At 48.9% G+C, this 25,766-nt stretch overlaps 1 protein-coding gene across 3 annotated transcripts in view; it reads left to right on the forward strand.

Moving 5' to 3' along the window:
* Window positions 1–19,675, forward strand: part of KSR1 (kinase suppressor of ras 1) — a gene marked incomplete at both ends in the record, with an annotated part of 148,380 nt that extends 128,705 nt beyond the window's left edge. For 2 of the 3 annotated variants that reach the window (XM_084239246.1, XM_084239247.1), the window contains 6 exons: window positions 1,704–1,800; window positions 6,181–6,314; window positions 6,961–7,092; window positions 8,267–8,402; window positions 14,499–14,632; window positions 19,597–19,675. In XM_084239246.1, coding sequence (XP_084095372.1) covers window positions 1,704–1,800; window positions 6,181–6,314; window positions 6,961–7,092; window positions 8,267–8,402; window positions 14,499–14,632; window positions 19,597–19,675 — 712 coding nt within the window. Of the gene's footprint in view, window positions 1–1,703; window positions 1,801–6,180; window positions 6,315–6,960; window positions 7,093–8,266; window positions 8,403–14,498; window positions 14,633–17,624; window positions 17,706–19,596 lie in introns of all 3 variants that reach the window. The other variant, XM_084239245.1, reaches the window with a different exon arrangement.
* Between the last annotated feature and the right edge of the window lie 6,091 nt (window positions 19,676–25,766).

Below are 25,766 nucleotides of genomic sequence, written 5' to 3' on the forward strand. Positions count from 1 at the left end.
AACCTCTTTGAGAAAATGCAGATGTTCTAGAAAATTACAGAGTGAAAAAACAGTGTTCTCTCCCTCAACTGGGCACCAGTCCCAAAAGGTGGCTGCTACAAATCGTGCCTTATCATTCCTCGCATTATTTTTTAAAAAGTTTCCATATACTGACATATTTTAAATTACATATTCCTTTGCGAAAATACACAGCAAATGTCACAGTGGTTTACCCCACGCTGCCTTCATTCCAATGAAGGCCTGAGGTCTGCACAGGGTTCCCAGCAGGGCCTGGAAGCCCTGGTGGCTGGCAAGAGTTTAATAACCAGCCCCAGAGCACTGATTGGTAGCTCCTATCAGTTCCTGTGGTGTAAATGCTCACACACAGCTGATGTCAGACTGCCAGTGTGTTCTCCCTGGAAGTGGTGGGGCATCGGGAAAGCCTCATACCCTGTGTTCTGGGTTCTGTCTCCAGCCACTTCCTGGCTGTCCCCTAATTTAACCCAATCCTTCCGCCAGACACTATCCTAGTGAACGTGAGCTTCTGTGAGTGTGTATGTGACCTTGAGGGGCATGTTGTCCCTTTCAGCTCCAATGCGTTGGGTTTACCCCTCCACCCTCCGTTTGCTAGTGTCTGCCCACCCAGAAACCTGGGGGTGTGAAACCGAAACACTGTCCATACCATGAAAAAAGTTCTTTGGTATTTGCTTTTGAAATCAAAAAGAGCAGTATAAGGCAACTGAGGAAATTTAAGGGTTGACATAGAGCCAAGAGCACCCTTGTTGATGTTCTGATGAAGTTCCCTGTAACCAGACTCTGTACTTTGAAACCTTTCTTTCTTCTCAAACTGAGTTTACTAAGTAAAAATTAACCTCTATTTTATTTCTTTGTGAGAAAGAACCAGTAACCAGAACACCCACCCTTGGTGTGGGTCACCAGCCCACAGCACAACCCTGTGGAGCTTCAGGGAAAGTCGCTGTGGTTGCTTTAGCTGGGGCCCCCCAGGACCCCGGCCACAACCACTGTCCATCCAGCCATCCTCCCTTCTCTCTCTCATCCACTGAGACCTTTCATAAGAGATTTGGGCTGCTTAAAGGGAATACAAAAAGTAGCAAACATTGACTAACCAAAACTTTAACATGGTTTACAACATACCGAGGGAACTGGGACACAGTGAAGGAATCCAGCAGCCCGCCTTCCAGACCCCTGGCCCAGTCTCAAAGTCCCTGTAGCTCCCAGAAACTTAGCTCCTAGGAGATTAAGAACTAGCCCCCAGAGCGGAATTTAAGTCCCCTTCTCCCTGAATTGGGATTGAGTCACACATTCTTGCTCTCCTGTCTTCACCCTGGTTTCAGGAGCCAGTGTAGTTTGAGACCCGAAAACTCAAGCTCCTTAACCAGTATCACTCTGACGCCCTTGACAGCCACCCCCGCCCTGTCTCCCTCCTTGTGCATTCCTTAATTGTCATAAGATGCTGTGATGAGAAAATGATCATGAGGAGCTCTGGACCCTTGATGTTGCCTGATCATAGAAGGTCACATTCTTCCTGTCAGAGTGAGTGGGCATAGTCCTGCCTTGACCCACCGAGGGTGGGTGGCTCCAAATAGCCCTGCCTTGACCCACCGAGGGTGGGTGGCTCCAAATAGCCCAAACTCTGTTCCAGGGAGGGCGGGCTTGGGCTGCACTGGCCCCAGACCCCTGCCTGACCCCACCATTCTCCACAGCTTCTGCAAGGGGCGGACATTGCACTCGTTCGTGAGGGACCCCAAGATATCTCTGGACATCAACAAGACCAGGCAGATCGCTCAGGAGATCATCAAGGTGAAGGGGAGACCCTGCTTTGTCAGCCTATGTAGGGGTGGTGGTGGCTGCTCTGTGGTGCCTCTCACCAGGCACCACAAGGGTGGGACCCTGTCTCTTTAACCCTCTGCCCTGTCTTGTCCAGTGGGAGCTGGACACTCAGGCAGTGTTGATGAAATGAGTGAGGCACGTGGCAAGTTTTAAAGACACACAGGCGGAGTTTGGATCCTGGTCATGCTGCCCATCTTTGGGTAGATCATTTGGGGAGGGATTTCTCCCCTGTGAAATGGGGATAAGAGTTTAATCACCCTATTTGGATAGGTGCCAGGAGAAAATGCTCAGACCTGGGGCAGCTTTGGGCCTGGGGGTGCTTGGTGAGAGTCTGTTACAATTGATGGGGGTGGGACATCCCTGGTGGCACAAGGGCTTAAGTCTCAGCACTGTGAAGCAATCCCTAGCCACTGCAGCACAAGTTCAATCCCTGGCCAGAGAGCTACCCAGAGCTACCCACAGGGTGCAGCAGACCTCTCCTTTTTTGCCAACTGCGCCCCTCAGCAGTGTATTTCAGTAGATCTGCCTGTTCTGCTCCCCACTCTGTCTCTGGTGAATCCTCTCACCCTCCCCACACCTCTGGCCTGTACCCCTGCTCTTGTATGCATAAATCTTTAACAAAAAAAGATGGGGGGGTGGGTGGAGATTGGGAAGGGCTCTACTACAGGGCGTGAAAGTACCCTTTCTGCCTTCAGTTTCCAAGTCTATGTTTCTCTAGATAGACTCAGGCAGCCTTTTCTTTCCTTTCACCTTTTCTTAAGTAATTAAATAAGAGTTTCCTTCTTGCTTTCGTTGAGCAACAGAGAGGCCAAACAAAAAAAGAGAATGCTTCTGGGTAGGCCTCTTCTTTTCTTGTTTTTGTGTTTTTTGAAAACTTTCTGTTTCAGCGCCCACCAAGTTTTTGCCCCTTTTTTGTTGTTCTGTTTCCTTGTCTCCCACCTCCTATCCTTTTTTTTGTATTTCCCCCACTTCTTCTATCCATTTTTGGTGTGTTTTCAGGAAGGAGAAGCCACAATGATAAAAGCCACGATGACTTTTGTAGATAAACCAAGACTTCATGTGTCATTTCCATCTAGCTAAACTCGTGAGCTCAAGGTGTGAAGTCCCAAACCCAGATATCACTTTCTGCCTCCATTTGCCACCTGCCTCATTTCAGAGAAGGTGGAGGGAGCTGCAGAGTATTACCTACTTCGTGTTGTCCCCAAACTTGCTGGCCTTATTCCCTTTGTCTCTTCCTTTGCACCTTTTCCCCAAACTGTTTTCCCTCTTTATTTTTTTTTTAAGATTTATTTATTTATTTATACAAGAACCGGATACAGGCCAGAGATGGGGGGGGGGGTGAGAGGATTCACCAGAGACAGAGTGGGGAACAGAACAGGCAAACTGACGAAATACACTGCTGAGGGGAGCAGCGGGCGAGACAGGAGAGGTCTGCTGCACCGTGTGGGACCCATGCTGGCCAGCCGGGATCGAACCGGCACTGCAGAGGCTGTGAACAGCTGCACAGCGCGGCGTTCAACTGCCTGCGCCACCAAGGAAGGCCCTGTTTTCCCTCTTTATTATCAGAACATGGCTGAGTCATGACCAATGAGCTTCTGAGACTCGCAGGCAGAAGAGAAAAGTTACTCCAAGCTTTTCAGAGCTGCAGAGTTGGAAGCTGCCTCTGTTCTGGCTTATTTGGTTTCTGTCCTCCTGGAAAACTGTCTCCTTCCTTCGTTCATCTGTTGGGAACTTTGAAGCCCCTTCCTTTTGTAATTATCTCTGTTACTTTGGTCTTTGATTAGAGGAATTCTGTGGGTAATGCTGGAAACACTGAGATCATGGGAAAGGAGAAGGGTTTGTGTGCCAGATCTGGGTCCTTTAAATCTTGTCTCTCTGAACTGGCTTTTTGAGGCCATCCACCTGTTTCATAAACAAGAGAGGTACAATGACTTCTTCTCAGTCACCGAGCTGGTTCCTTTACAACCCAAGGTGTGGTCTTTGGCTCTGTTTGGCTCCTGAGATGGAGCTCAGGCCCCAGATTTCAGTCTTGGTCCAGGATTCTTGTTACTGAGCAAAGGGCTTGCTGCCTACCGCATGTATAATCCAAGACGATGAGCAGACTTTGAAGGAAAAAAAAAGATCTTCTCATGAGTCTACAAAGAGACAAAAAAAAAAAAAAGAGCTTCTGTGAGTCTACAAAGAGACAGGAGGTGAGGCTCAAATCTGTCACTGATATGGGGCTAAGCTTGGTTTTATGGAAGCAGAGGAAGAGAGAAAAAAGAAAGTTGGAATGAGGAAGTTTTGAGGTTGGCAGAGTTTGATTGGTTAGATTCAAATTGACCCATCTGAAGAGGTTTTTTGGAGTAATTTTGCTTCCACCTTAGCAGTTTCTTGGTTCTGGCTGATTGAAAAGCAGCTTACGATCAATTACTTCTGCATGTTCCTGTCATCTTCACAAGCATCGCCGTGCTGCCTCCCACTGCCAGCATTTGGCCCAGGCACGAGTAGATCCCCCACTTCCAAGCTGAGACTCTACCCACCACGATTCCTGTCCTCTAAGATGCAGGCTGGACCCCTTTCCCACTCAGCCTCCTGGGCCAGCAAGAGCCACCAGCAGCCAGATCCTGAGGTGCCATGCAGGAGTGAGGCCAGAGCCAAGTTCAAACAAGCATTCTAAGGGGAGTTAGATAGGTTTTGTGTGGTTTAGGAGTCTAAGAACAAACTGATCTCGGTTTCACTTCCACCACATAGATATTGGGACCACTTGAACTTGGGGACACTTTGTGGGGACTACTCTTAGTTTCCCCAGCCAAACTCTTGCCTAGCCTGAGAGGAGAGGCCAACTGTGCAAATGCCTGATAGCAACCCCAGATCCTCTATGGGGTCACCTTTCTTTATGTATTCCCTGTCCTTCACCTCTGCATACATCACTCCATCTCCAAACAGCAAGTGGATGCTGGGCAGCATGTCAGAGTACAAAGAGCACAGACTGACCTGGGGTTAGATCATTGCTGATCTCAAGTATGTGTGATCTGGGGCAAGCAACTTGGTTTCCTCATCTGTAAAGTGAATACCATGGTACAGCATAGGAGTGTGAAGACTGAATGAGGGGAAGAATGAATCGAGGTAAGACATCCAGCTGGGTGCCTGGATTCAAGTTAGTCATTGTCATTCATTTCCCTCCCCTGCTGTGGTGTTGGTGTCCTGAGACCAATTTCCAAGGCAGGTATGTGGGTAGGCCTCTCCACACCAACAGGCAATTCTCAGGCACCCACAGGATATCTGAGACTTCAACTCAATTCTGCTCCCTGGAGATAGTATCTTATCCCCTAAGTTAAGGGTTCCATCTCAACACACCCCCAATTCAGACATTGGTTATGAGACCCAGGTGGTTCTGTGCAATCAGCTACAGATGGAGGGAGGTTCTCTTGATGATCTCCTCAAACTTCAGGTCCCATTGCAAGCCCCGATGAATTATTTGTGCTTCTGACCAACTGGCTATAAATCAGAGATTCCCAGGACACCCAAGTAGTATGGTTTGATTAATCTGCTAGAATGGCACACAGAACTCAGGAAACCCATCTGCTCACAAGATCACCAATTTATTACAAAGGACACTAAAGGAAATAAATCACCATAGGGTCTTGGAACAAAGGAGGTTCTGTCCTTATGAAGCTTGGGGTTTGGCACAATGGCATGTGGAAGCACAATGGTCCCCCAGTGGGGATGCAACTTCTCCTTGGTGCTCTTATGAAGGCTTTATTACATAGGCATGATTGATTAACTTCTTGGCCACTGGTGATTGAACGCATCAGTGGATGTGGGGTGGGACTGGAGGTTTCCATTGTTGGTTTCCATGGCAACCTGCCCCCATTCTTAAGTATTTTCTAGAAGTTACCATCATTAACTTAGCAAAAGACATCTTTAGGTCCTCCCCTGGTGGCGCAGGAGGTTGAGTGCCACTCTGTGAAGCTGTCCGCAGCCTCTGCAGTGCTGGTTCCATCCCCGCCAGCCTGGGAGGGTCCCACATGGCGCGGCAGACCTCTCCTGTCATGCCCACTGCTCCCCTCAGCAGTGTATTTCGTCAGTCTGCCCGTTCTATTCCCCGCTCTGTCTCCAATGCATCCTCTCACCCTCCCACGCATCTGGCCTGTACCCCAGTTCTTGTGTAAATAAATGGATAAATCCTAAAAAAAAAAAAAAAAAAAGACATCTTTAATATTCTCAACACTTAGGACATCCCAAGACTTTTGGGGGGTGACAAAAAATAGGTGCAAGAAATATATTTTGGTCATCTGAATGACCAAACGTCTGTAATTTCCTATAAATCTAACGTCACACCCTGACATGAGACTCGCTGTCTTCCAGGGCATGGGGTATCTACATGCCAAGGGCATCGTGCACAAAGATCTTAAATCCAAGAATGTCTTCTACGACAATGGCAAAGTGGTCATCACAGACTTTGGGCTGTTCGGGATATCGGGTGTGGTCCGAGAGGGACGGTGAGTTGGCCTTGGGTGGCTGAACAGAATGGGGAGGACCTGGATGGTGCTGGGTGGGCCTTGAGGTCCCACCGAGGTCTGGTGTACAAGTACTCTTGCCTTGTACTCCTGAGGGGTAGCCCTCCCTGTAGGAAAACCCAGGTTTGCTTTGGGCCTATCCTGTGGTTCTGGTCCAGAATCAGCTTTGAGTGCCACGTAGGTCTGTCATAGCTCTTGCTTCATAGGCAGATCCCCAGGGACTTTGGGTCCCCTTGCTCACACTTGCCCTGTGTGCTCACTGACTTGGGCAGGAGACCAGGGTTCACATCCCCCAGAATCTCAGGGATCCCCAGAAGAATGACAGCCCCAGCTGAGTTGTGAGGCCCACAGGCAGATGTGATTTCCTGCATGGAGACAGGAGAGTGCAACTCCTTGCCATTATCCATCTTGGCTTCCTCTCCTAGGAAAACCTGGTGGTCGCCTTTGGTGGCATTCCCACAAAGCATTGGTGCTTTTGCAAGTGCAGAATCTACATTCTGCCTTCTTGGCGATGGGTGGTATGTGGGTGGTGGGTGGCATGTGGGTCCCCAGGGCAGATGTGTGCCAGGCGGCCTCCTTGCTGCCAGCTGAAAGGCCTGTGCCCTTGCCCTGGCTTCTTGCCCTCCAGGCGTGAAAACCAGCTGAAGCTGTCACATGACTGGCTGTGCTACTTGGCCCCTGAGATCGTGCGTGAGATGACCCCTGGGAAGGACGAGGATCAGCTGCCATTCTCCAAAGCTGCTGACGTCTATGCGTTTGGGTGAGCAGGCCCCCGGTATCCCTCCTCCTGGGACAAAGTGGCCAGAAAAGAGGGCCCTGCTGGCCACTGGGGCAGGCAGACTTTGAACCCTGGCTCTGCTGCTTGACCTTTTCTTTCCTCACCTGTAAAATGGGGAGAATAATGGCACCTCCCCAGAGGAATTGTTTCATGGGAGCTAATTAGTTAATTGTATAAAATGCCTAACTTTGGGGGTCAGCCTCACTGCCCGCTGAGGACATCCACCCGAGTTTAGAGAACTGTTCCTCTGGGAGAATGGGTATCCTGCCAGCCAGCCTCCAAAACTAACCAAAAGAAAAATCAAAATATGGAAATACAACATGAACCAAATAGATAAAGCTTTCTCTTAACCACATTAAAAAGAAAAAATGTGAAATCAATTTTAATATTTACTTCAGTATATCTGAAATACTATCATTTCAGCATGTGATCAAAACTAATGAGATAATTTAACCTACAGAGTTTTCAAAGTCTGGTGTGTAGTTCACATTGACAGGACATCTGGGTTCCACTTGCCCCCTGTCAGCTGCTTTATCGCCCCATCTGGCGAGTGGCCCCTGCGTGGGCTGTGTGGGTCTAACAGAGAAGGGCGAAGGTTAAGAAAGATGAAGGTCCTGGCAGAGGCTGAGGAAGGCCTCGCCTGCAGCTGCCCTGTAACCTCCCAGTATCTTCCCTCTGGGGTGTTCTTTCCTTCCCCTGACGTTTACCTGCATCATTTCCCAAGCACCACGTGTGCCAGGCACTGGACTTGGTGTTTCTCTTCCTGTTCAAACAGTCTTGGACAAAGGCATCAGGCCCACTGGCTTTAACAGTTGTACCAGGAACTTGAAGCAAGAAAGTGGGGAGCTGGTGTTCATGTTCTGCTCAGAATGACCTGCAAGGCTTTCCTTAGAGCCTCACTGCCCCAGACTTTGTGTCACTGGAAAGTGGAAGCTCAACTCCAAGAGGGGAGGACAGGGCCTCAGAGTCCCACTAGCACCTGGAGGAGCTACCAGGATGCCATCACAGCATTCCCTGGAACCTGGCTGTGGGGAAGGCCGAGAGACAGACGCTGGATTCTTTGGCTGGGCTCCTGGCATTGCAGCTCCAGGGGCTCCTGCGCATGAGCTGGGAGCAATCCAGGAGCTCAGGTGGTGTGCTGGGTCTGCCTCCACAGGACTGTTTGGTATGAGCTGCAAGCAAGAGACTGGCCTTTTAAGAACCAAGCAGCAGAGGCCTTGATCTGGCAGATTGGAAGTGGAGAGGGAATGAAGCGTGTTCTGGCGTCTGTCAGCCTGGGGAAAGAAGTCACCGTGAGTAGCCACCTGCTCTTGGAGAAGGAATAGGGCTTCAGGGTGGGACAGGGCAAACAACACAGCTGCCCTGCGGTCACTCACCTGAGATGCAGGTTTGTGCCAGGCAGGCCCCTTTGCTGCAGCTTAAAAGCCATGTTCTTTATCACCCCACTGTTCACTTTTTTTTTTAAAGATTTTTTTTTTCATACATACAAGAACTGGGGTGTAGGCCAAAGGTGCAGGGGGTGAGACAGAGACAGAGTGAGAAGCAGAAAAGTCAAATCTACTGAAATACACTGCTGAGGGGAGCAGTGGGTGAGACAGGAAAGGTCTGCTGAGCCCTATGGGTCAGCTCCCTGGCTGGGGATCAAACTCATGCCACAGTGACTGGTGATAGCTTCAGAGTGCTGAGACTTTAACCCTGTACCACCAGGGAAGCCACCCATTGTTCACTTTTTATGTAAAAAAAAAAAAAATCTGGAAGGAAATTAAAATAATGGCTTTAATTGAGTTGCGAGATGAAAAAAAGACTAAAGCCCCATGTGTAACTTACATCAAAGTAGGTAATCATTTTGCAAAGTACAAACACTAGGGTGATAGCATCAGATCCTTCTCTCCATAATGGTTTTCTCAGTCCTTCAAGAACAAATCAATTGGGGGCCTCCCCGGTGGCGCAGCAGTTGAGCGTTGGGTTGTGAAGCTGCCTGCAGCCTCGGCAGCGCCAGTTCGATCCCTGGCCACCAGGCGAGGGTCCCACATGGCGCGCAGACCTCTCCTGCCGCCTGCTGCTCCCCTCAGCAGGGTACTTAGGTCCTTCTGCCTGCCCTGCTCCTTGCTCTGGCTCTGGTGAATTCTCTCACCTTCCTGCGCTTCTGACTGTACCCAGTGCTTGTATAAATAAATAAATAAAATTTTTAAAAAAAGAGCAAATCAATTGCCACAACAAAATTTCTTTTCAAAATGCCGAAAGGCATGAGACCGAATAATTTCTCTGCATTGCAGTATATCAGTCTCCTTGTAATAGATAAACAGTACCTAGGCGGCAATGAAAGTGTCTGGACAAGCCCCTGGTACTTGTCAGGTTAAGGTCTAGCTGGGCTGCGTGTTTCTTGTTGTGAGCGGTGTTGGCAGGATCACACCTGCAAGCTCTGAGACAGACTCGGGGAGGATTTCAACCTCACCTTCCTCAAGATCTCAATAGATCCTAACATTTTCTCCTTTGGCTGGCAGCAAGCATGCAGGGCATTAATGGAAGGCTCATTAATGACATTGTAGGTGATGTGCTTTACTTCTCAGCGTCCCTCTCATCTGCTTGTCTGGTATCCCCACAGGAGAACGCCTACATGGCTCTTCTTGGGGTGGGTGATGAGTGCCCGCCAGGTGCTCTGGGGCTCGTCCTTCTTCTTCTTCTTCATCTTCATCTTCTTCTTTTTTTAATATTTATGCATGCATGCATGCAAGAACTGGGGTGTAAGCCAGAGGTGTGAGGGGTGAGAGGATTCAACAGAAAGAGTGGGGAGCAGAACAGGAGGATCCACTGAGGGGCTCAGCAGGTGAGTCAGGAGAGGTCTGCTGCGCCATGTGGGTTGCTCCCTAGCCGGCCGGGGATCGAACTTGTGCTGCAGTGGCTGGCAATAACTTGATAGTGCTGTCTTTAACCCATGCAACACCAGGGTGGGGCTCATCCTTCTTGACCATAGACCAGAGCTCAAAGGGTAGGGTTTGGACTCCTGGCTGTTGGGACAGCTCAGATGGCAATAGAAGCAGCTATTGCCTTCCATGCTTTTTAAGAAATATATTTTTAAAAATAACTTCAACAAAATCAACGTCATATGTAGCTGATTTTTAAAAATCTATTTTCCCACATGGCATTTTTATTATGCTCCTTATCTTGAATCTTTGACACATCTTTACTTTTCAGTGTGTCTATCCTTCTGGTCTATGGCTACACCATAATGTAACTACTTCTCTGTTGTTGGACATTTAGGTAATTTTTACCTTTTACAATAAAGTTAATCAGGACATTTTATATAATCAGAGTATGTATATGTATTTTTTTTTAAGATTTATTTACTTATTTATTTATACAAGCAATGGGTACACTCAGAAGCGTGGGAGGGTGAGAGAATTCACCAGAGCCAGAGCGGGGAACAGAACAGGCAGATTGATGAAATACACTGCTGGGGGAGCAGCGGGCGCTGCAGGAGAGGTCTGCGCTCCATGTGGGACCCTCGCCAGCGGCCAGGATCGAACCGGCCCTGCAGAGGCTGCGGGCAGCTTTGCAGCCCAGTGCTCAACCGCTGCGCCACCAGGACAGGCCCTGTATATGTATTTGTTATATCAGAAAGAAAAATAGTCATATTAAATAGTTACCCTCCTGGCAACCATCTCAGTTCCCTTTCTGTGTGCATAGTCAGAGCTGAGTGTTAAATGCTGTCTTCAAGGAGGTAAAGGGACAGAATATAGAGCCCATCTGTGGTCTTAACACTGGTTGTAAATCAGAACCATCAAGAACTTCTTAAAAAATACTGAGGACAGGGATTCTGCCAGAGAAGTTGGCCTGGATTAGGACTAATGTCACAGTTAATTTTTTTAATTTTAATTTTTTTAATTAAAATAAAACTGACAGGCAAACATTAGTTTCAGATGTACAACATAATGATTTGCTATTTATACTATTTGCAAAATCATCACCACAGTAAGTCTAGTAAATCTCTTTTATAGCACATAGTTAGAAACTTTTTTCTTGTAATGAGAACTTCTACCCTCGTGGCAACTTTCTAATGTACATTACAGTATTATTAGCTATAGTCAACAAGCCATAGTCACTAGATCCTCAGGATTTATTTATTTCATAACTGGAAGTTTGTATCTTTCGATCCCCCTTACCCATTTAGCCTACCCTTCCACCTCCTTATTTTTATATAAAGCTCCTCAAATAATTCTAGTCCACAGAGTCCTGAATTAATTGGAATTTTTTAGAGTGCATTATGGGCGCTTTGAAGCCTTTTAAGAATAGGTTTAGGGCTAGGGAGTAGGGAATTGGGGACAAAGAACATGTTCTAGCAGCCTGCTTCTGATTCAGCAGAGTTGTGTTCCTGTTCAGTGTTTCTCTTTTTAACATTTTGCTGTTGGAGGGCGGAATGGGTATTGGTCAAAGGGGAAAAAAAATTTGAATCATAATCAAAAGCAGGGAGAGCACCGCTCTCTGTCCCTCCAGCCTCATGGCTGAATGTTCACCATCCAGTGCTGCTTTATCTGTTGAGACAGAAACAGTGAGTTAGTATGCACTGGAAGATATCAGAAGGCCAGGATTCTTAATGAAAATCAGCAGTGCCTTGCCCCAGAAAGGACTCTTCAAAAAACCTACTTCTTGTTCTATCAACTCTTCTTCTTCAACCCCCTGCTCCTTCCCCTGCTCAACTTCCATCATCTTTCTCTTTAATTGTTAAGGTTGACTTCCTTTTCTCCTGGTTTAATTAAATCTTCTATATGTTATCTATAGCTTAGGGCTAAATGTGAGATTACAATAAATAGTGTATACTATATTATTATAATAGATTGTAGTTGCCATTAGCTGCTGATGAAGTACTTGTTCACTGGGTTACATTTTTTCCTACCTTTCTTCCATTCTATCAGTTACTTAAAAGTGCACAATTTTGTTCGCTTTATGTTTGGAATGCAGCTTTCTTATACAGTTTTAGGTTTCTCCTGTAGTTTCTAATTGCCTTTCTTTTTTTTTTCTTGTTGAAAAAAGAAACAAACACCATTACCATTTTCCTGAGGTCTTGCTGCTCCTTCTGCATTCTGCTTATTGAATAGCAGGGAGAATTGAATCTTATTGAATCTGTTCTGTTCTTTTTGGAACCAACTCATTTCTTACCATTTGAATCAATGGAATCTTTGGCCTGCTGCAGAGCTGTCATTCTTCTGTGTTTTTTTTTTTTTTATCTTTTTTTCATTCATTCCTGGATCAGCTACAATACCTTGTATCTCATCTTCCCATTTCTTTCCCATTTTGCACTCCAGCAAATTAAGAGTGAAATCTGAAGCAACAGCCTCACAGTGGGTGCATAGGAGATATTTGGATCCTTGCATACCTTAAAAAAGCCTTTATTTTGTCCTCAAACCAGGAGTAAATTCTAGATTCATAATAATTGTTCCTCAGACCATAAAGATTTTGCACAGCTGTCTACAAAGTGCCCGGTGCGTTTTTGAGAAAAGTGGCACTGGTCTAATTCTCAACCCTTTAGAGATATCCTGTTTTATTCTTTCTGGAAATACCTAGACTCTTCTCTTTATCCTTTATATTCATAAAAATATATCTGTGAATCGGTTTTTTTTTTTCCTTTTTGTAGTGAGGTCCCTTAATTGGGCTTTTTTTTTAAAGATTGATTTATTTATACATACAAGAACTGGGGTACAGGCCAGAGTTGTGGGGGGTGAGAGGATCCACCAGAGGCAGAGTTGGGAACAGAACAGGCAGACTGACTGAAATACACTGCTGAGGGAAGTAGCGGGCGAGGCAGGAGAGGTCTGCTGAGCCATGTGGGTAGCTCCCTGGCTGGGGACTGAATTCATGCTACAGTGGCTACAGCTAGCTTTATAGGTTATTATCTTAACCCCTTGAGCCACCAGGGAGGCCCTAATTGGACCTTTTCAATTAAAGATTTCTGTTTCCTTAAAAATGGCTGGAAATTTTTCTTGTATGTTTTAGGTAGTTTCCTATTCTATAGCATCTTTTTCTCTTGTGGAAATTCCCGTTTGATAGAATTCTAAGTGAGCTTCTGTGTCTTTTACCTTCATATTTTCAATCCTTATCTAAATTGGGTCCACAATTTGGGGAATTTCCTTGATTTTATCTTCTAGTATTTCTACCTAATGATGTTTCAAAAGTTATATTACTATATTATATTGCTTATTTGTTGATTTCTGTTGTACCCTGTTTTTGTTTGACAGATAGAGTTGATTCTATACACACACACACACACACACACATACACATGATTTCCTCCACAGTTGTTGTTGTAATTGCTTCACCTTTGGTCTCTTGTTTTCCTGGCATGGCGAGCAACCTCATGAGGTCTAGTCATGTTTCATAATAAGAACCTGAGCTTCTGAGTGTACATGGATGTGCACTTTCTGCCCTTTCCCATGAGTGCTTTCTACCTGGTAGTATGTGCAGGCCCATTTTCTCACACCTAGTTCTGAAGCAAAAGCACATAGGTCTGCTGTCTGTATAGATATATATAGAGATAGATAGCTAGATAGATATAAATATAGATATATAATATATAGGTATCTATATGTGTGTCTGTGTGTGTGTATATATGGATCCTAAGAATAGACAACAGAATGCCAGTGTTAGAAGGTTTTACCTCGAGAAAGGGCAACTGAGACATCTGTTCTTTTCATTCTCAACCACTACCCTATATTTGTCCTGCTCGTCTCTCCCAGCTTCCTTGAGCCTTAAGGCCAAGGCTCAAGCTCTGTGTTACATTTCACCTGTCAACAATTTTCCATTATAAAAAAATCAATGATTCCATTTCTGATTTCCTTATTACCTGTTAATGAAATCATTGAACTTCATTGTTGTTGTTCCAGGAAGGTCTGGAAAAGAGTGGCCAAGTTCATGTACCTCCTTTTTTTTTTTTTTAATTTATTTTATTTATACAAGAGCCAGGGTACAGTCCAGATGCGCAGGAGGGTGAGAGGATTCACCAGAGACAGAGCAGGGAACAGAACAGGCAGATTGATGAAATACACTGCTGAGAGGAACAGCGGGCGAGACAGGAGAGGTCTGCTCACCATATGGGTTGCTCCGAGGCTGGCGGGGATCGAACTGGCACCGCAGAGGCTGCAGACAGCTTCACAGCACTGCGCTCAACCTCCTGTGCCACCAGGGAGGCCCCATGTGCCTCCTTTTTGATTGGAAGCTTCAAATGCTTCTGAATATCACTTATTTCTCTGTTCTACCCCAGTCATCTGACGTCTGCAGGATGTCCAGGGACCACCAACTGGGGGGTCCTTGAGAACATCGAAGGGACCCTGTGCATAGTGCCCTCCCTGCTCCCAGCCAGCTGTCATGCCTACTAATGCCAGCTCTACTTGCAGGAGATCTTGTCTGCCTGCTGGGCTTTCGACCTAGAGGAGAGGCCTAGCTTCACGCTGCTGATGGAAATGCTGGAGAAACTGCCCAAGCTGAACCGGCGACTTTCCCACCCTGGGCACTTCTGGAAGTCTGCCGAGTAAGTACCCCTCAGGGAGCCAGACCGGCCAGGCATCTCAGTGGGCACTGCCAGCTGTTTCTGCCCAAAACTTTAATCCGGGGGATACACAAAGAAGATGACCCAGAGATTCCTTTTGTTGACTCACAGTCACTAGTTCTCCTCTGCTGAGCTCAGTCTATTGCTAGACCAAAAGATTCTGCTTAGGGTGGGGCCAGACAGGGCTAATTGGGAGCCAGAGCCACATGGGTACAGAACCTCACTAACACAGTGGCTGTTACTTAAAATGGCACAGACTCAAGGCAGAGCTTTATAGCCCCACACCAGCCGCCTGCCATGGGAACATCACCAGCTGTGTGGTGCTTTGACACTGGAAGCCCAGCCCCATTTCTGTTTAATCACACAGTCCTTTGCACCCTTTGGAGCAGGGATGGTCTCCACTGGGCAGGGAGGCCACTGTCAGCTCTCTAATTTCTGTCCTGTTCCTTCTTTCTTTGCCCCTCTGACCCCTCTGTACCAAAAACAGACCTCCACCTTGAACCCTCTTTGGGAATCTGGGGAAACCCCTCTTTATTCTGGGTCTCAGTTTCTGCAACTTTAAAAAGTGGGGATTTCACCAAGATTGGGGCTGGGCCAACTTTTAAAGACTAAGGGAAGTATTTTAGGCATTGCTGGCCACTAGGAATTTGTGCTGCAACCCATCAGTGGGATTTGCAGTGGGCCCAGCAGCAGAGAGAGGCCAAAACACCCACTGTTTGCAGTGTCTGTCACCACCACTCAGCTCTGCCCTTTGGCATGGGGACAGCCACAGACAATGGGCAGACTGCTCTCATAAAGCTCCATTTCTGGATGCTGAAACTTGGATTTCATGTAGTTTTTATGAGTTCTGACTATCCCCCAACTCTTTTTTTTTTTTTTTAAATAAATTTTATTGTTATATTCCCCATACAATTGCAGTCCCCCCATTCTGACCCCAATCCCTCCCCTCCCGCCCCCCTAAAAGTGTCTCTGGTTCATAGTTTTTTGTTGATTTTGATTTTCACTATCTTATGGTTATTCATTTTCCTGGTCCCTTATTTAAGTTTTCTAGATTCCTGCTATGAGTGAGACCATCCGGTATTTTTCTTTTTCTTTTTGGCTTATTTCGCTGAGCATGATCCCCCAACTCTTTAGAAAAGCAAAAGCCATTTTTTAAAAAAAGATTTTTATTTATGCAAACAAGAGCTGGGGTACTGGCCAGAGGTGTGGGGGGTGAGAATATTCACCAGAGACACAGAGTGGGGAGCAGAATGGGTAGATCGACTGAAATACACTGCTGAGGGGAGCAGCGGGTGAGTCAGGAGAGGTCTGCTGCCCCATGTGGGCCAGCTCCCTGGCCAGGGATCGAACTCATGCTATAGTAGCTGCCAATAGCTTCATAGTGCTGAGACTTAACGTTACCTTGCGCCACCAGGGAGGCCCATAAAAGTCACTCTTTTTTTGTTGTTGTTAAGATTTTATCTATTTATACAAGAACTGGGGTACAGGTCAGAGGTGCAGGAGGGTGAGAGAATTCACCAGAGACAGAGCGGGGAGCATAACAGGCAGACAGACCGAAGACTCCGAAGACCCTGCTGAGGGGAGCAGCAGGCGAGGCAGGAGAGGTCTGCCACTCCATGTGGGTTTCTCCCTGACCGGCCGGGAATTGAACGCGCACTGCAGAGGCTGCAGACAGCCTCACAGCACTGCGCTCAACCCACTGCGCCACCGGGGAGGCCCAAAAGTCACTCTTAATGTGTGAATTGCAGGTGGCAAAGCTGCATCTGAATCACACACCTACTGTCCAGGGGTCGTGGCAGCAGCCTCCTCCTAGGGCCAGATTGTAAATATTTTAGATTTGTGGTGTGGTTTCCTGGTGTGGTTTTTTGGGAGGTAAGGGAACAAGGGTACAGCTCTTGAAAATTGCCAGTCTTTTATTGACCATATATGGTTTAGGTGTAGTTTGTCAGCCCTTGTCTTGCAAACAAACAAACTGGCTTCAAGCTGCAGGGGGCAAGAAGGGGAGGCCCCACACTGGTTGCCGGCCAGAGGATGAAGTAGGAGAAGTTGTTGAAGGTAGACTTTGCTGGTTTAAGCCAGTTGCAGAGACAGTCTGGAGGAATGACAGCTAGGGTTAGGGAAGACAATATTTTATAATGCATTGTTAGATTCAGAACTACGCTCTTAAGATGGGTTGGGAACCAGTGAAATAGGACATAATAGGATGTTGCCATCTCGATGTGTGGGTTTTGCTCAGCCATTCCCAAGTATCTGCTGCCATCTGGGGAGGCAGAAGGCCAAGGCCTGCCTCTCCCAGCGTGGAGTTTAGAGTCAAGCAGATGAGGGAATGTTTACACGCTGAGTGCCGGAACAGGCACACCCTCTGCAGGAGCAGAGGTGGGGCCTCTGCCACGCAGCTTGAGGAAGTGTCCCTAAAAAAGGGTCCTCAGAGCTAGGTTTTGAGCAGAAACTCTCCTGGCAGAGACTGGGGGCCAGGGGTTCTCCTGGATTTGGAGGAAGTTCAAGGATCTGGTTTGTCAGACCTTGGGCTCCTCATGTAAGGACCTGGGCCCTGGTTTTCACATCCACACAAGACAAGCCTATGCTAGGTGCTGATGTTGAGGAGAGATTCTGGATTCCCTGAAAACCCTGTCATCCCACCTTCTCATTTCTTATGCAAAGGTGTTGTTGTTTCATGCCTAGAGCACCAAGTCTGACCTCACAGGCAGAGGCCTAGCGTACCTCAATAAGTCTGCATCCACGCTTCCTCTTCATGATTTTCATTTGTATGTGCTCAGCCTCTAATTCTCATTTTCTCTTTTCTTTTTCATTGGCCTTGTTGCTTTATTTTCGGGGGGTGGCGGATGTGCTGGCTGTCTGTCATCTCCCCCTCTCCCTGCCATCCTGGTTCCTGCGACCCCACTTCACCTGCCTGCGCTGGGCTCTGACTTCATCACCGGCGGGACTGCGCTCTGCCCACACCTGGCACTCCCAGTCGCTGGCGGAGCCGCTACTACGGGAAAGGACGTTATGGTCACCCCGACTTTAAGAACTCCTGTCCAGTTCTGGAGGAATAGTGTGTCTTCTGTGATTTCCTTCATTCTCTGCCTGTTTGCAGTTATCGCTCTGCACATCCTGCTTCCTGTTTTGTCTTCACATCCCGCTGTCCCACGTTTGTGTGTTTTATCCCCATGCACCAAAGGCACGTTCTTACAGCTGACGTGGCACCAGCTAGGCCACTCCAGCTGGTATTTCTCACACCAAGAGAAGACCCACGGCATGTGGCAGGGCCTCCGTCCGCACCCCATGGAGGACAGTGGCTAGTCCCCTGGGGGAGAGAACCCGGGTCTTTTATTTTGAGTCCCAGGTCTCTTGGCCAGAGCTGGAGGAAGGGAAGTGAGCAGCAGGAGTGAGCTACTGCCTAGAGCTAGGGGGTCAGGGATGCTGTCAGTGAGGAGGGGCCATGGGCCTGTGGCCATCCTCTGCATAAACCCTATGACTGTCGTGGGGGGCCCTGGGAGGGACTCTTTGTGCCAGGTTATTGTCTAAGCTGGCCCTATTGCCCATCTCGAACAGAGACGGGACTTCCTTTCTCTGTAGGGAAAGAGAGTTCCCTTCCTTCTGCCACTCCCCTACCCCCCTCTTCCGCCCCCCAGACTTGGGTTCTGACACTGCTCTCTCCCCTGTCTCTCCTCTGTAGGTTGTAGGCCTGGCTGCCTTGCATGCCCTGGGGCTTCCTCCTCCTAATCAACAATCCAGTGCTGCTGTGACTTCTGCTCAGATGCAAACCCAGGCTCGGGCACTAACCCAGGGGACATGATCTCTGCTGCTCCAATCTTCTCCTGAGACTTCTTCTTTTGCTTTGTTTCTTTTTAAAACCGGCTCTCTGCGCAGCCTGCGTGTGCCTGAGTGACCGCCCTCCCGGGGTGGCCCTAACAGACCTTTGAACTGCCTTCCTGGACGGGACGTCTTTCTCTCTAGTTCTTCTTCTGTGGGGTCTCTGGGGTTTGTTTGGGTGGTCCCATCTCCCTACTAACACCTGGGTGAGACTTAGGCCACCACTGTGTGCACTGGGATGTCGGCACTACAGGGTGGGGGTTCTGCTTTACGGTTAACCCGTGGGGGGTCTTCTGCAAGGGAGGAGTGGAATGATTTCAGAGCTGCCCAGGGCCAGACCCCTCCTGTTGGGCTGGGGGTGGACATCACAGTCCTGCTGCCCTGAGAGATGACCAGCTGGGAAGGGCAGTATCCTCAGAGGCCCAGGCTAGAGGCTTATCCTAAAGCAAACGGAGCAGGACGGCCTGTCTCTAGGCACACTAATGAAAACAAAGCTCTGTCCCCTCCTCCTGAAAGTTACTCCCTTTACTCTGGCCCAGTATAGAGAGAAAGTTCTAGAACCCAAGTAAATATTGGCCAAGGGTGTGGCTGACAGGCCACCCCCAGCAACACTGCTCACCCCGTACAGATTCCCCAGCCCCTAAGACCTGAGTCAGGGTCTCTGGAGGCAGGTTCTGAATCCACATGTCAGCCGGCTTCTCAGATGGCCCTAATACCCCGTGTTTGAGGACTATTTCCAACAGGGCAATGTGATGTCATGCTCTGTAGTGGGGGGCAGGTATCTTCTCCCCCAATTCTGCTCAGAGCCAGAGCTTTCCTAGGCTGCTGGGAGAAGGCAAACCTGATGAGCCCACAGTAGTTATGAGCATGCCAAGCATGACATGCCAAGCGCTGGGGGTGGAGATCAAAAAACCACTGCCCTGCAGCGGGGAGTGTGCCCGAGGCACTTTCCCACAGACACACGTGACCAGGAGCAGCTCTGCAAAACCAGTGGCCCTGCCATCATTCCTGCTTCTCCGTGGGGCAGGGCCCTCTGCTTAGCTGCTGGAACTGACCTCTCCCTAGCTAGTGGCACCTGTTCTGACCAAGACCAGCAGGGCGATAATCCTTATTTTTGTTCCTCTTTGCAGCATTAGCAGCAGCAAAGTTGTACCCCGGTTTGAAAGGTTTGGCTTGGGCGTCCTGGAGTCCAGTAACCCAAAGATGTAGCTGGCCGTGCAGTTTTTCTGCCGATTTCTTTCTTAAATGTATTTCTAAAATACCCAAACCACCACCAAGACAAAGAAGACACTTTGAAACATCAGCCACTCTCCTAAGCGCTGCAAACCAGGAGTAAAAGACCTAAATTCAGACTATGCCGGGAAAACTTGGGTCCAGGAGCTGGCACCGTGTCTGTTTCTTAAAGTGATACCAACAGCAGCCTCTTGTCCCCAAAGACGGAGAATGTTTACATGTGTGGTTCTGCGGAGGGAACCTGATGCTTTACAGTAGGTAATAATAAAAACAGACGTGTTGAGTGGGATGGTGAAGTGGCCACCTTCCCCGCTCCCCCCAAGAGGACCCTGCAGGTGGTGAGGCCCATTCTGGGCCAGAAGAAAGAGAAGCATTGTGACGTGGCTGTTCTCAGGTGGGTCAGGAGGACCTCAAGCCGGGTGTGGCCTGGCCCGACCCCAGATTGGCCCTAAAACCCATCCGTGGGGAATCTCCTGTGTTCTATAAAAGGACTCCTGTCTTCCCTCTCTGGTGGAGGAAACCCAGCTAAGAGCTGGGCTGGATTAGGGGCCTTGGGTTCCCAGAGAGCTTTGGCTCACCTCTGACCCCCATAAACCAACCTGTACTTACTAGGAGACAGAATCCGTGTAACATCTGGAATGATTTTGTTGTTTCACACCTGACTTCCCGCTGCTGGTATAGAAATTGTTTTCAGGAAACCCACAGGAAGGCGCCAAGGAGATGGAACTGAGGGCCCAGGTTTTTAGATACACCCCAGTCCCTGACATTGGCCCCAGAACAAGGCCCAGCCCTGCAGCTGCCTATGCCATGAAGGTTTGATGAGAACAGGAAAGTTAAGGGAGGGAGAAGTAGGGGCTCAGTGGGTCTCTGAACTCCCCCTTCCCAGTCAGAGGGTGACCTGCCCTTTGGGAGCCACCGTCACTATGCAGAGGTCACAGAAGTGCCCACCTCTTCCACCTCACCTTCCCGAAGGATCCTCTGCCCAGGGTGGAGATGTGAGCTAAGATGGGAGATCTATACCCCCAACCCTTTCATTCAGGCTTACCGAGCAGGCCCCCCTATCTTCATAGCCTCCCAAGCACCAAATCAGGCTTTCCTGTGTTCACTGGAACTGTAGGAGGGAGTGGGATTTGGGCCAGTCCATGGTGTGAGAGCATCCTGCCTGTCGTAGAAGCTGCCACTTACAGAGAAAAGTTCCAGATGGCACAGAAGCCCATAAGTAGACATACTGTGCTCTAGAAATGAAAGGACAGAGAGTGCTGAGTGGAGACGAGGTTGAATTCAGACTTAGTCCGGTAGCTGTGCGTTGAGCTATGGTGGGGGGGTGAGGAGGATGCAGGTAACTCTCCCACCCAGCAAAGCTCCCCATTCTCAGAGCCTCCTCTAGTCAGAACATCATAGAAGACGGACCACTCTGCCAAAAGCTATGAGGCTGCCTTCCTCTCCCAGAAGCCCCATAAGCCAGCCCTAAGGACAACTGTGCAGGATGCAAGCTGCCCGGCCTCCCATGAGGCCTGACCCTTCCTGATCACGGTGTGGGGAGGAAGACAGAGGAGCTGCGGCCAGTGGGTCTGCTCTGTGGGGCTCCACTGTGGGACTGTTCTGGTCACCCCATTTACATAACCTCCCCTAGCCAAAGCCTTTTGGTGTGTGACCACCACCTCTGGCTAAGAATAAGTTGGGATCCTGCACAACCACCCACCGCTTTCCAGAGATCACAGTTTGTATCACATTTTTTTTTTTTTTTTGACTTTTTAAAAAAAAATTTATTCATGCATTCAAGAACTGGGTTACAGGTCAGAGGTGCGGGGGATGAGAGGACTCACCAGAGACAGAGTGGGGAGCAGAAGAGGCAGATCTACTGAAATACATTGCTCAGGGGAGCGGTGCGCCAGACAGGAGAGGTCTGCTGCACTTAATTGGTTGCTCCCTGGCCGGGGATTGAACTCGTGCCACAATGGCTGCAGACAGCCCCATAGGTTGCATCTTAACCCCTTGCGCCAACAGGGAGGCCCTGTATCACATTTTTCCCTCTGAACCATGGACACACTGCTGAACCTGGGGTTGGACAGCAGCCGAGCATGGTGGACTCAACTCTGCCCAGCCGGGGCTACTGACGGCCACAGAAAGTCACCTGGGTTTGTTTCAGGAGTGTCACTCCTGGTTAGTTCAGGTTTCCTTGGGCACAGGTGGTGTCTTGTGCTAGTGCTGAGGGCCCTGAGGGTGGAGTTGAGGGCCTGGGAGAAGCCCAATCTCTAAGGCTCTGGGCCACCCCCAGGGGCGGGCCTGAGTCTCTACACCACCTGCCATTGGAGAGAGACCCCCAAGGAAAGTGTCCCCACGTGGTGCCCTGCTCCCCCGATTTAAGTGACTGTGAATTGAGGGTAGGTGCACAAGCTTGCCCTTCCGTGTGCTCTCCCCGTCTGCCTTGGAAACACATGAAGGATGGCAGCTACTGTGAATTTAGCCCTCATGGCCAACTGTGAAGTGGGTGGAGAAGGCTGGGAGGGGCTCCTTGTTGAGCAATCTAGGGGCTGCAGAGGCCCCACCTCTGAGAGTAGAGCCCAAGCTTTGGCTCCTGAGGGCCCCCTCCCCAGCTCCCAACCTCTTATCCCTGGGCTGTGTCCCCACCGCCTTTAACCCCAGAGCCACAGCACACGTTAACCCCCAACTCCAGGTTTTGAGTTCCCCGTTAGTCGAGGAGCAAAGTTGACCTCTGGCGTCACCAGATTAAAGAGTCTTGTGGGGCCCTGGATCTCTCTGCTCCCTCAAGGAGTCTCTTGTGATCCCAGAAGGGAGGGGCGTGCCCTGTGAGCCTGTGGTGTCTGTACTGATGGGGTGGGGGGCTGTGTGGAGACAGAAATGTGAAGTGGATTAGGAACTTGCTCAGCCTGGATCGCCTCTGTCCAAATCCAGCGTCTTCTGTAGCCACAAGGCACGTTGCTTTTTTGAATGTAAAGTTTGTACAATAAAAATTTTTATATTTTTTAACAACTTCATTTGCTCTCCAGAAAAATTAATTTAAATTAAAATGGTTAGTATGAATGAACGTGCTGTATTTGTTTTTTCTCGCCACTGGCACTCGCCTCTACCAGACCATGCCGGGACGTCTGGAGTTTATATAAACGCATAGCAGGGCTTGTGTCTGTTTGGGTCAGTTTTGGGGGAGCATGGGGGATACTCAGATGGGAGGCAGGAAAGGTAGGAGTGGAGGGCTTGGGGGTTTAGTCCCCTCTGCAAGCGCCTTCCAGAGTTAGAGGGCAGTTGGGCATGGGACCCGGAAGGCAGATTGTTCCAAATAAGGATGGACAGAGACAGAAAAGCACCAAAGGCACGAAGCACAGAGAAGCCCCTGACACTGACAGCCTGTGAGCAGACCCAGACCCCGTGTCTCTGTTGGAGGTGCCTGTGCCTTCTGGATGCCTTGGGGGTGGGGATGAGGCACTGGTCATCTACACCTTTTTTCTAGGAGCATCCACTGCAGTTGTGTAGAGAGAAGTGCTGTGTGGGTGGGGCAAACAGAGCAGTGGAAGAGGAAGGGCCCCAGTATTTGTGGGGCTCCTGCTCTGAGCCAGGAGGTGCTTTTTCCACATCACCTCACCTCAGTCACATCTCAGAGAGCCAATGCAGCAAAGCAGGAACTGTGAGGTGTCAGCTGAGGGACTGAGGCACCGAGAGGCCAAGGTGAGACACGGCTGAGGGTGGGTAACTCGTGCAGGAGTAACTTGGGCCATGGCCTTGGCTCCAGGCACCCTACCAGAAGTCAGGGAACTTGCTGGCTGGCCGCTCATCCAGCACCTATTGTGTTGCTGAGTTTTGGACTCACATAAAACGGCAGTGCTGCCTTTAGCCATGGACCAGTGAGTGGCCCAAAGAAGGGCTCCCTCAGTCTGCCTGGCAGACTTCATGGAGGAGGTGGACTTGGAGAGGATTTGAAACTTGAGTAATAGGGTGTATATAAGCAAGGGGAGGGCAAACTGCCCCGCAGGGCAGGCACATGCAAAGGCTGAGAGCACGTGGTGTGCTTGGGAAACCACAAGTCTAGCTGTTGTGAATGGGAAATAGAGTGAATGTGGAGAGGACCCCTTGTGGATCCTCCCCCCAAGAGTTTAGGCTTTAGCATGGTGCCCCCGAGGAGCCATTAAAAATTCTTGAGTGGGCGAGGGCCATCATCAGATTTATGTTCTGGGCATCTGGGATGGGCCGGGGTGGGCTTGGCTACAGGTAGGCAAGGTGGAGACTGGGATTTGGGCAAGGAGAGGTGAGCATTCTATTCCGAAGCAAATTTATCCAATTTAAGTAATACTTTAAATTTAAAAAAACATTAAAAATATTATACCATATTTTGATTCTTGGAAATTTCATACAATTTCTAGGTTATTCTATTTTATTAATTATATAAATAAAATATAAGGAAGGCTTAGTATTACTTTTTGGGGGGATGACCCTGGCAATTTTTATTCTTTCATCCCTGAACCTCAGTTCCCTCATCAGTAAGATGGAGATAATAATAGTACTTGTTTCATAATAACAAAAATGAACCACATTAATGCAAGCGAAGCACATTTATATATGCCAGCCACACACTAAGCACTCAAGAGGCCAAAGCGCAGGATAATGTGGTTACGAAGGGCCTCAGTTACTACCTGAGCCATTTTTCTAGCTATAAGAAGACCTCGACCCAACCTGTTTATTGTATTAGCCATTGTTAGCAGGTATTTAACCTTTTTGTGAGTATGGAGGTGAGAAAAATCAACCTGCCAATCCTGTCCAGGTAAGTGTCCACGCAGTTGGTGAGCCGCCAAAGAAGAAGGTGGGTGAAGTCCCCCTTGAGGTGACACGCGAGCACAGGTTTGATGACGGGAAGATATCTGCCCGACTTTTTTTTTTTTTAATATTTATTTATTTATTTATTTATTTATTTATTTATTTATACAAGCACTGGGTACAATCAGAAGTGTGGGAGGGTGAGAGAATTCACCAGAGCCAGAGCGGGGAACAGAACAGGCAAACTGACGAAGTACACTACTGAGGGGAGCAGTGGGTGGCAGGAGAGGTCTGTGTGCCATGTGGGACCCTCGCCGGCGGCCAAGGATCGAACCAGCGCTGCAGAGGCTGTGGGCAGCTTGGCAGCCCAGTGCTCAACCACTGCGCCACCAGGGGAGGCCCAATCTGCCAGATTTTTGCACTCAAGGAGGGGTGGAAGAAGAGTGGATTCAGGAATTGGCGTTCATTAGGCTCCTAAGTCAGAGTGATGGAGGGGACAGATAGAGAGAGAATAGGGGCAGAGTCTGCAGCAGAGTCAGTTGTGGGAGCCCTTGCCGCTGCATCAGCCATGTTACCTGTGGTAACATAAGAATTGTCAGTTGGTGTCCTTTACAGTGCATAATGGCGACTTCAGTTGGAAGCTGCAAGGCCGCTAGAAGCTTAAGGGTACGTTTAGCATTAATGATGGGGGACCCCTTGGTGGAAAGGAACCCCCTTCCTGCCAAATCGCAGCATGACTGTGAGCCATAAGGAAGGCATATTTTGAATCCGAATAGATGCTGACTTTGTTATGTTTGCTGAGGGTCAGGGCCCCGGTAAGTGCTGAGTTTTGCCTTTTGGGAGGTGGTTCCTCTGGGCAGCTCTCCTGCCTCGATTACCTGATGCACAATGGCCTAGGCAGCCCTCCGCTGACCTTGCGCATCTTCGCAAGAGCCGCCAGTCTACAAACACAGTAGGCATCTGACAAAGGGGAGTCAGTTAAACGCAGTCTGGAGGTTTGCATTTTTTTTCCCAGAATTTCAGGACATGAATGAGTGGCAGAAGGGGGTCAGAGACAGGCAGAAGAGTGGCCGAGTGGAGAGAATTAGACTGAGTGAGACTCACCAGAGGGTTTTTGATAAAGAGCACATGGAAATCCTGTAAACGGGAAGGAGCAAGAGTGGAGCGCGAGCGGTGAGACAGGAAGGCCTGAATGTGCTTGGATGGGTCTTTCCAGAGTAAGTTTGAGGGACTCCAGGTGAGTAGAGCTGCTGCCGCCAGGGCTCTCAGGCAAGGTTGCCAGCCCCTAATGGTGGGATCC

This window comes from Talpa europaea (assembly GCF_964194135.1).
Source record: "Talpa europaea genome assembly, chromosome: 7".
Taxonomy (NCBI): Eukaryota; Metazoa; Chordata; class Mammalia; order Eulipotyphla; family Talpidae; genus Talpa; species Talpa europaea.